This window comes from Bombus huntii, chromosome 6 (genome assembly GCF_024542735.1).
Source record: "Bombus huntii isolate Logan2020A chromosome 6, iyBomHunt1.1, whole genome shotgun sequence".
Classification (NCBI taxonomy): Eukaryota; Metazoa; Arthropoda; class Insecta; order Hymenoptera; family Apidae; genus Bombus; species Bombus huntii.
The window spans coordinates 1,209,449-1,221,343 of NC_066243.1; the positions used below are offsets into that span (position 1 = coordinate 1,209,449).

Sequence of the window (11,895 nt, forward strand, 5' to 3'; positions counted from 1 at the left end):
ACTGAATGATGATAGAAACTGATTTTAAAAAACGTGTGTGTGGCACACTAGTGGCACACTCTTCATGTCGTTTTCACCTGTTATATTTTAGACGCTGAGCTAGTAAAAGTCAAGGTGAAGGATTGTATATAACTATAGAAAAGAATAGTAGGACGAGTAGGAGAATTGTAACTCCAGTTTTCTTCTTTAATGAAATCACATAGACATTTTCATATGTATTAATTTGTAATAATTTCATTCTATAAATAATTAAAGGAATGAAAGAGTGGTTAATTTGAATTTGATTTTAATGAATGTTTAAAATGCTGTTTTATGAGATTTATAACAAAAACTGTTTCCACACTTGTGAATTATTATTGTTACAATTCTTATAACTGTCCTTCATTGCATAGAAAATAAGAGAAATTCATATATCGTATCATCTGTTTCTCATTTTATGTGTTTTCTATAATTTATACACCGACGATGACTGATGCGTTATTTAGAAGTATAAGAAATGTTCCTAGGACTATAACAAATTTCATTTTTCCATAAATTGCGAAAAATATGAAACAGCGGTATAACGATACATTTTAAAACCAGTAAAAGTTTCTATATATGTGTATGTCCAATAGTACGTATTATACTTAGCAACTTAGGTAATATTGAAAAATTGTTGTAAATTTCTACAAAGCTGCTTCGATACTGTCCTATAGTACAGCTGTATTCCATTTTCTGAAATCTTTTCTTAAGTTGAAGGAACAGGAAATAGAAAAGAACGTCCGTTTTACTCTTTGGAGAACTCATTCGTTCTCTGAAAGTATTCGGTGAATGATTAAACGTTCGATAAAATATTTCCTTCTATTAATCCTCGAGAAGATAACTTACAATACTTTGCGCGGATCATCTAAAATTTAAAAGACAGAATCATCTAAAATTTAACAATCGTAAACGTGTTGACCGTCTTTTGATTCAGATATACATATATGCTATGTATAGCGTAAAGGCTTAAATATTTTATACTATTGGATCCTGTGTTCAGATACAGTACATGAAATGTATCTCCAAATTTTTGTATAGCTGGTCGCAATGTGCTAGTTAGGTTGGTTAAACATTTGTCGAATCGTAATTAACATAGCAATAACTCAAAGAAGAATATTATCGTTGTTTGCTCATAATGCATTCATAATTCCGATGCATTAAGAATAGTTTCTACTATAACGCTATGATGATAATACGTGATGTTAAATAGTCAGATTTCTCAAGTATACTAAGTTAACTGACGATTGCAATTTCTGCCACGCTGCGAACGCAGTGGATCGGAGTTAAAGTGGGCAGAGCCTTTGTAACTCTCAAATATACAAAGGAGTCATACAGTGATAATATTTTACGAAACACGCATATTTTATATAGTTAATTCATTTATTAATTCTCGATATCTCATTATAAAAATCTGTCATGTATCTAAAACTGTTTTGTTAATTAAGTAACTACCTATTAAGATCCGACTCTGTCTATGTACTAAATAAAGTATTTTAAATAGTTTCAGAAACTTAAAATTACAACTACAACAGCGTTCATAGAAATATAGTTTCTATAAAATCTGATTAACATATGGACTCATTTATAATTCTTTTAACAAGCGAAATGTTATAACGAAGCTCTTGATCATTCCGTACAATCGAATAAGCAAAACAAGACAAATTGTGCGCTTTGTATCAGCATCAGCATATACATATATCTTCTAAACTATGCTGAATGCAATGACTAATTAAAACTTCGTATAGTTATGTATATTAACTTAATTTGCCAACCTGATCCGATATTCTTCGCAAGATAGATCATCTTTGGACGAAGAATATACGGATCACGTAATAAGTATATGCGTATTTGTTTAAGTTTCTCTGACGTATTATTAACCCTACTGCGGTTCTCCGATTTTTCCGTCTCGTCCCTATGTCGACAGATACAAACGCTTTTAACGTTCTAGGAAAATTTGTAACATAATATTCAAAGAAGGAATTTGCATATCAGTAACGATTGTTTCATATTTCCTCTGAACTGAGGAAACTTTTTAACGCTGGAAGTATACAGGATCGAGACGAGGATGAGCCGAGGAACGCAAAGTAGAGTTAATAATAGGTGTACAAATGAATAATCCAATGAAATGAATAATCTTCAGTGCTCAAAGTCCAAAGCTCAGAGCTGTATATCGAAAAAATACCGCAAGTAGTTCAATCAAAGTATTTGTCGCTGCCTTTTATAACTTCAAGCCACCTATTTAGGCAAGTGATGAATTCCATCACGAGAAAATGTGTCTTTGGATTCATTATAGATTCATTTATAGAATTTACATTCATCATAGAAGATCCGATCGTCAGGACACTGATAAGTGCAGAGCACGTACTGCTTCCACGACGAATCACATCATAAGGAGTCTCGGATGGGACATGTTTGCTTTTCGTATTCAACCAATTTAGTCCCCACCGAGATTATTTGCGTTGCTTACATTACACGTAGTTTACGTATATGAACTTGGAATATTCGTATCTTGATATCAATAAATTGATAATATTTAATATATTATAATCAGATCGATATGTTACAGCTTTCCAAGGATGAGCGTATGACTTTGCAAATCGCTATTGCGCGATTGTGTAATACTACGTTACATGAGAATGGGAGACAGTAATTTTTGGAGTTGCCTAATGAATAGTTAATAGTTGATTAATTAAATAGTAACAAAAATGGCATTGCCACAATACACGATCTATCAATCCTGACTTTCATGACCACACTGGCACTTAGGGTCGCTTATTATACCTGTCCAGGCTGATGAGATGCCCAGGTTGTAATGGCCTGACCTACACCTATTGGTTGCCATTATAATTTCTCGTTTTTAGTTTTCCTCCGCATACTATGATTTGGCCTTTTGGTCATGGAAATGTAGAAAAACAATTAAATCCTTTGGCAATTAAAAACAGTTGAATCCGAAGCCTTCTTCGGCCACGATGTCGTAGGTGTTTCCTCTTGCTACCGTCTTAACGTGCTCCTTGAGATTTCTAATGGGAATTTTGGAGGAATTCATCGGTACTGACTTGGCTGCATCTTTTCGGGACATCCTGCAGCAGCTAGCTTATTCACTAGACATTATTTCTTCGGATACGAAGTTTCAATTAGCGGATGAGACAGAAAAATGACACAACGATCGAATCTGGTCCGAGGACACGGCATTTTTCGCTGATGAAATTCAGCACTTGCCTGATGGATGGCTTGAAGTAATAGAAAGCTAAGGTTTGATACTTTGATTGCATAATTTGCTGTATTCTTTTTCAACAAATTTTGAATTTCACTGACACTTTTGGATTATTCATCTATACATCTGCCAGTTATTTTGGTTTGAAGAATTTGCTTCGAGTGTTCATCTAAGGGTGCAATTTCTGGTATTTTTATTTGTAGTAGTCAAGTATGGTGTAACTCCAACACGTCGACCGTTAATATGTATTGTGCATTTTTCCACAATGTTATAAAAAAGCGGTCGCTGCAATGACCAACAGAGAAACATTAATTTTCTGTGCTTTAAAATACAGACTACATAAACATATTACATGATAGGATTATATGTACTTTTTATGTCAGCCAAATATTTATGTATACTCATTTTTTATGAATCAACGATTCGCAATCGGTACTAGATGTTTGAAAAGAATAAATTGATTTTTCCATAATCCTCTGTACACGTGGCACATCCTCTTTGTATCGTAAATTGGTCTGTATTTGCTGAAATGCTATAAATGTTACTGCTTTTTGTGTTTTGATAGGAAACCTAATAAATTAATTATCGTGTATTAAAAGTGGAACGATGTCAAAATTGACGACGATACTAGCGAAACTTATGCTGAAATTTATGATAGCTTTAGGAACATCTAAATAATGTACAATATCATATTTGAACCTGTATCAAATTTGGTAGAAGAAAAGAAAGAAAATTTTATTTATTTCAAGTTGAGTAGAGAAAATATTCCATTTCAAATCTAAATACACATCGATTTCACGATTTTATCGTGTACAGGATTTTTAAATGAAAGCACATCCATATTGTTGATAATGAAATTAATTATTTATCACCTTTTTTTAACTGAGAAAGTGTCCTATATACGTAAGCTTTATGTTGCATTTTACATTCCATTCTTTTTGCAATAAATAATTTCTGGTTGTAAATTTCTTCTTTGTTGTCATATTATTTCCAACAAAATTATTAAAGCAACTTTCGTTAAGTCCTCTAACTTGCATTTAGCAAAATGTCACAGAAATTAATTTATCTTTATTTTTTAATTTTAACATATTTTTATAAATTATCATACTTTAAGTTTCCAAGATAATAATTTTTCACTTTCGATTTATTTCTATATAAAGATTAATGTACACAAAATCTCACGATAGACCAGAAGAGGAAAATTTCTTCATATAGTTTTATCTCCCACAACCATTGCCTTGAAAAAGTGAAGGAAGAATGTTTATGAAGATTATGTAAATATTGTATATGTATTTAAGAATAAAGAAATAGGTAACTGCTTGACCAATACGAATAAGGTGCGAAAGACTGTGTGATGTGGAACTCTATCCTAAAGTAAGGACTAATTAACACTAATAATTTTAAAAATTACATAAAGTACTTGTGTCATTATTATACACAAATTAGAGCAAACAAATCATCGTGCCAAATATTGAATCACGTATTCGGTTGTAAATTAATGTGATACCCTCTAGGATTATATATACTTACAAATTTGATATTATTTTCTTTAAATGAGTCATCCTATATAGAAATTTGTAGACTCCTTTTTCCCTGTTATAAAATTGAATTATATAATTAGTCGCATTTCGTACGAAGTAAAATAATGCAAAAAAAGAAGAAAACGCAAAAATGTATGTTTCTTATACGATATCTAGCTTTACTGCCATGTTATAAGTAGAAATTTACGAAAAGAAATGCAGAAATGTATTCGAAACATTATTATATTTGATCGGAAACCTTTAACACGTGAAACTTTTATTCAACGTAATTAATTGAAATAATACTAATATTATGCATTCCTTTTATTGCGTTTAAGATATATTTCTGACAAATATCAATAAATTATTCACATGTTACTGTTTAGAAATTACATTTCCTTCTATTCATAGCGTACAATTTAGGTGGAGATTATAAAAAAATACATTCTTTTAACGCTCTATACGTATATAATATGATAACCATATGTGACTATGAAACTATAAACATTTATCAGTAGCTTTTGGATACGAAACCTTTACTGCAAATATGGTCATTATTACCAAGTGTTGAAGATCTTGTAAGCGTAAATCTATGAATATACCTAACAATTATTAAAGGAGTACATTATTTTCTAAAACGTGAGTTGTTAATCGATAAGCCTTTAACTATAGTTAACGTGCTTACAAATGAATCAATATGAAGTAAATATAACAATTTCATTGACAAAAAGTGAAAACATATTTTTCTTACTGTATGTTTCCATCATATTATGTAATTTACGATAGCATCAATTACGATAACTTGTCATATTGAAATTCACATTTTAATGTTTCTTTAAAATTTGACTTAAAACTATAAATATAACACGCTTACCTCTCACAAAATGATAGGTATTCCTCCACTGACTGTATAGAAACATACTAACAAAGTTGTGTTTCTTTTCCTACAAATACTTGGCACATCAAAATGTCACGTGAATGTACATAAAAGTGCAATATTAGTACAATATACCAGTAAACATTTCCTTCCAATTCTGTATGTCGAATTTAGTATTGGAAAAGACGTTACTGCTATCAAATTCGTTGTTTTGTTACGTCGAATATTGTTTTCGTGTCAAAAAGTTCCGGCCAGATAATTCTTTCTTTATCTTCATAACCTGAAAATGTATTGAAGATATTAAACGTTAACCATTTAATTGAAATTGTACCATTTCCCTTAAAACGTAGTACGTAATTCTATCATCTTTAATTAAATATGTACTATTTCGCTATTATTTTTCTCAATTATGATAATACTTGAGTGTACTGTAATAAACTATTTTCTGTCCATTCTCACACGTTAATGCTAAAGCGAATAGAAAACTTTACAACTGCGATTTATATCGTTTCGAATATACGTGCAATATGATTGCCACGCATCGTCCAATTTGTGTATGTGTGAATAAATACGTATAAAGGATAGTAATAATACTTCAATACATAATCGCCTTTGTAAATTTATAATATAATTTCATTAATCTGGTTGAGTTTGTCACAACAGAAGGAATCCATAAATTAAAGAATTACTTATAAAGTACATACGTATTGCATTCTGTTATCACAGTTTTAATGGATATTTGCGTTTAATAGGACAGATTCTACAGATAGGTCTTATTCTAAGGTTAAATAACAAAAGAAAAAAAAGCTAGATAGATAAACCTTCAGTATCTATCATAATTCATAAGTGTGTATTATTGACATTAAAAGAAACGAAGTTGTCAAATCATGTGTCATTCGTAAAATATTTCTTGTACGAAATAAATAAATAAACAAATAGGTCTCTGGTAAACTAGCAGTCATTAGAAAGTTACAGGAATTTAGCATCGATTTTTCCATTTTCAGGAATATGGAGGAAAATTGTAGGCAATAATTTATAAATAATGACATAAAGAGATATGTCATTAGCATACGTGTAATACAGAAAATGAGTTTATGAAATATTTGTGCTGCTAATCGAAAATGTACCAAGAAGAATGCATACATACATATATTTAATGGGCATGTTTCCTGTTTAATTATTCATTGATGCATTTATAATAACGATTTTTTAATAACTAATTTTTTGACCATAAAAATGTTTCTCAGCGTTTCACAGATTTGCGCCCATCATTTTCCTGTTCCTCGCATCACGTATACAGAATACATCGTCTTCTTATAATTATTTCTATACTATACTGTACCGTGGTATACTGTATTATATTATATGTACATATTTATATTTTGCTACTGTAAACTTTCATGACTTTGACAGTCTACTGGATTTCCGTGAAATTTCAAGAAAATTGTTACTAAATCTTTAAAAAACACAATAATATGACGACTCGATGGTTTTAAACTATGTAGATGAAAGTATGTACGTGTATACATGCACAGGGTGTTTCGTTTATCCTGTCGTCTTCAATATTTCGTCACCTTTGCAGATACGAAAAAATATACGAGGAAAATGTTGTTCGCTCTAAAACGACAAATATTGCGATTCGTGTTTCTCCCCTTCAACGAACGGACATCATATCGAATTTTTCTTGTAAAGTGATACAAATTTAGGGCAGAAACAAGAAATTATACAATTTGTTAATTCCCTTTAAATTATCTTGAATTTTCTACTCAAGATCTCTTCAAGATCAACGTATCTACACGTTTGAAATTCATCTCTTATCAGCTATGATAATACGATGATAAAAATGTGCCATTATTTTACAGAAATCTTTAATGACCTTGAAAATTCGAAGAAGAGTGATGTTAAAGAGAAAAGACGTAAATCAGAATATTTGCTGTTCTAAACCGAACAACTTTTTCCTCCTACTCCGTTTCGTATCCGCAAAAGTAACAAAGATATTAAAGTGGACAGGATAAACGAAACACCCTGTATATGTAGTCGTTTATTAAGTCGTTTGTTTGTAGTATGATTAAAGATACAGATGCGATAAGCACAGTACTAATTTCCTACTTGAGGAGTCTGAATAGGAACAGATATCATTAATGATGCAATCTAATTTGCTACAACAATTGGTTAAGCATTTGTATAGATAAAGCAGTAAAATGAAGAAGAACAGAATCTCCAATAAGGTTATTAACTTCTTGCGAATCATTTATATTCTCGCGTGACTATCGTCGGATATATTTGAATGAATATTAAATTACAAACGTTTTTGTACGACTGCCATTACTGTTAATTCTCTACACCTTTCTTCGCCTGTGTATTTTAACTTTTTATCATACTAATTTACAATTATATATATGTAATATACTAAACAATGCGTATTTTTAAATGTAACAATTGTAATTGATTAATGTACATATACATACATAAAACTGTATACTATTCTCTGCGTAATAATTAAAACGTTGCTGTAACATTTTCTATCGGTAAATTAATATTTATACTTATATTGTCATATAAACTAATAAAAAATTACAATAATTGTGATCTACGTAATTCTATTTAAAACACATTCATGTTAGGCATTCAAATAACGTTTCCGTGTAACAAATTTTGTTTTTCTATAAAATTCGCGAATAAAACGCGAAAATTCAAAGTCGATTTTCTCGAAAACAAAGTCCCAAACGAAAAATTTTTATTCTATATTTTCGACTTCTTTTTTCGCGTAGAATGGCCCCCTTTCCGCTTGTACCACCAGTTGCCAACCACCCTGTATATCGGCCAAGGACATCAATCTTCGCAAATGTACTGAAACTAAGGCTTAAAGCTAACTTTGCAGCTATAACTTAACAACAATTAAAAATCAGACTTAAGGGTAACCTTTAAAACTTCCGACAAAGAATAAATTCCCCATTGTCTCTTGCCGACCAACGATCGTGTTTAAAATTAACTTAATCTAAATTTTAGAACTAAAACCTACTTGTAAGCAAAGCTAGACTAAAGGTAGATATTAAAGAGATACTAATCTAAAGTACAACGTTATATTCGAGCAAAATTTTTTAACTAAAACTATAAATGCTTTGGCAAACCAGTTGCTCTATTTAATAATTTAATATTTAAAAGGATTATATAAAAAAGCTTCCAACTTTTCGTTCTAAATTAAACAATGCATCTTTGTAGAAAAAGCGCTCACAAAATGGACCTAGTCTAGATATATTTATATCCCTGTTGAGAGTCAGACGGACCACCATGGGGTTTTAGTCGATATAGTCCTACACTACCCCGTCGCTTTCTAGAAGAGCAGTGGGGTGTTCATGAGGATTTCCCCATGTATAAAAAAAAAGATATCTTGAAATCTCAATTAAAACTAAAACGCACCTATACAACGATGTTCTTGCGATGTCCCACGATGTCCCACGGTGTCCCACGGTACCCCCGCAGGGGTGTGTCAGACAAGTCTAGATTACCGAAAGACCGCAAAAGAATTTTACATGTTATAGACTGGCCTATGTTAAAGTAGTTCTTAGCTTGAGTCTGTCGTTTTACAAATGCTAATATATTTGTGATATTTTTTAAATGTATATTATATTGGTTTCCTAATATCTACAATAGTATTTCGAGCTATTAATATTTGAGAAACAATTACCGGCACCCTTACACGGGGAGATGACTACGCTCGGGTCCAATTATAAGTATATCAAATGAGTAATTCTAATTTTCCATAAAAATGTATCCTACGTTGTATTAGATCTTGCTTGTTTTAATTTAATGCAGAATTCGAGGGAAGGGATAGGATAGATTACATAGGAGGTTTTTAACACGCTGAGCTAGCGCACCGGTCGTGTGTTCCTTATATACCTGATGGCATACACTTGACAAGGTGCCGGAAGGTTTGCTGATATAAGAAGTAGTTTTTCCATTATAACGCAAACAAATTTAATAATTTTTTAACTTTTACTTTATGTATAAAAATATTAAGGAAATCAACGAGGAGTTTCACTTTGTTCAATCAAGAGTATGATCATTATCTATTTGCCTTACGCCACCCTGAAAATAAGTTTATTACAAACTATTTTCAATCATATATTTCTAATACTTTATCCGACCACTAAAATAATAACTTGTCATACGAAAATATTGTATATACATGTAAATTGTACGAAGCTCTGGAATATGTATATAAAAAGAATACTATATGCAAAAAATATATGATACACAGATCATATGCAATATACAATTTATCCGAAATAAAAAATACTTATTTAAGATCCTTTAATGATAAAAAGACTAGGTTCCATTTATTTATCTATTTTCTATTTTCGCGTTGTGTCTAATTATTATATTTTCTTTATATGTTGTATACGTTTAATTCAAGTAATTAAATTATGAATTTTATTAAATTATTTGCCACGTTATTTAATTATAATTAATATAATACAATATAAAATAGAACAAGATAAGAATACATATCTATGATCCAGATTCTATCTCAATGGGAAATATACAAAAGCATTAATATCTTTTGGGGTGATACCATCTTTGAAAAATTTATCATATAAAAAAAGAAATGTATTTTTCATATAAATATTAAATTTATATAATTTATATAATAAGAATAAGAGAAATCATTAACAAAGATTTTATCTATATTAAAAGCATTTTTCTTCCTATCAACGAAAATTATTAATAAAAGACTTATTACTTCTAAAGTACATACTCATAACTAAGAAAGAATTGAACGGTTTTATTCTGTTATTTTAAGAATGGATCATTAACATTCATAAAAATTAACATTCATAAAAAAGAACAACTTCATTGGGAATACTGCTACAATCAGGTATCACAAATGAGAAGAAATTAAGATTTATACGATATTAAATCTGCATTTATCTTTATTTCGGCACTAGTTAAACATGTATCTTTTAAAAATCTAAAAAATTAGTAAGAATGATAATTTATTAGAAGTTATTGATATACTTCTGATCTACAATGGCAATAATACATAATTTATACAACTATTTTATTGAATATTTAAATAAATTATAATACATACATACATACTAATATATCAGATATATTATTTTGGTTTACTGGTTGCTAGTTCTTGGATACATTTCAATATTTCTTCAGATTTTAGATTTTGTAGAGACACACGACGTTCTACTCCAAATTCTAGAATATAATATTTTAGAAAATGTATTATTATTATTAAAGAAAACAGACACTTGGAAACTTAGAATTAAATATATACGACTAGTTCAAGCTCTGAAAAGATTAATTTTTGTTGAATGTGATATTCTTAAGCCCATGCTTTATCGCCATGGAGAAAATTTTGGGGTGCAAGGTAAAACAAATTTCTCGTAACAAAGGAGATTGCAACAGCATAGGAAAATGTTAATTGTGTTCCAGTGAAACAGTATTTAAAAAAAATATATAACAATCTAAGGAAGATTAAAATCATTTGCAGCTTGTGTAGAAGATATACATGTGGAAAGCACAGCAAAAGGATCGATAACTTGCAAGCAATGCGAAATAAATACATCATCGGAATAGAATAATGTATAGCAAATGTAATATCAATGTGTATTGTGAAATATATTTTATATATTTTGATTTGATTTAAATACCACTTAGTCCGATATTAATATGCTAGGCACAAAATGGCCTATTGCTGGTAGACTGGGTTTTAAGAACTACATATCTTTGTAATGCAAGGATTAAACATTACGCACATGCATTAGTATGAAATAATTATTGTAGAATTTACCATATCGTGCATATAAAACGGGTTCCGTGTCAGAACATTCCCTAATTAAAACTGGAAATTGTGGGTTACTTCTTTTAAGCGGCACGTATTGTTGTTCGATAAAGTCTCTAAAAATATAAACAGGTTAGAGGGCAATATAATCAATTATGATTGAAATTGTATATTAATAAAAAAAGGTTCATAAAAAAAATATAAAGATAGTACATTTTACATAATTAATTTCGCTATTACCTGACACCCTTACTAGATTTCGAGGTTTGACATAAAAGAATTCGTAACTCTTTCAACTGAGGTCCAAACTTTATTGCAGCCATTTTTAGACATATAGCATACACAGCCCCTAGCTACGTAACCACAACGTTACGTTATTGCGTCAACTTAATTGTAATACGTACCTTAATATTGTCTCCCATGTGACACTAACCTTTGGGTATGTGCGCTAGTGAAAATAAAT

The 11,895-nt window shown here is 30.2% G+C and overlaps 1 protein-coding gene and 1 long non-coding RNA gene across 3 annotated transcripts; both read right to left on the bottom strand.

Annotated features, from left to right (window-relative positions):
- Positions 1–1,382: 1,382 nt before the first annotated feature.
- Positions 1,383–9,046, bottom strand: LOC126866476 (uncharacterized). 2 transcript variants are annotated; one of them, XR_007689873.1, is made up of 2 exons: positions 6,017–9,046; positions 1,383–5,912 (listed from the first exon to the last, which is right to left on the bottom strand). It is a non-coding gene; the product is annotated as an uncharacterized LOC126866476 (long non-coding RNA). The 2 variants fall into 2 exon arrangements; XR_007689874.1 differs by having other exon boundaries at positions 5,964–9,046.
- Positions 9,047–10,548: 1,502 nt separating this feature from the next.
- LOC126866475 (NADH dehydrogenase [ubiquinone] 1 alpha subcomplex subunit 2) lies at positions 10,549–11,869 on the bottom strand. Its single transcript, XM_050620084.1, has 4 exons — positions 11,837–11,869; positions 11,673–11,785; positions 11,442–11,548; positions 10,549–10,846 (listed from the first exon to the last, which is right to left on the bottom strand). Exons 1-4 carry the CDS (start codon positions 11,852–11,854, stop codon positions 10,752–10,754), a joined length of 333 nt encoding a protein of 110 aa, XP_050476041.1. The 5' UTR covers positions 11,855–11,869; the 3' UTR covers positions 10,549–10,751.
- Between the last annotated feature and the right edge of the window lie 26 nt (positions 11,870–11,895).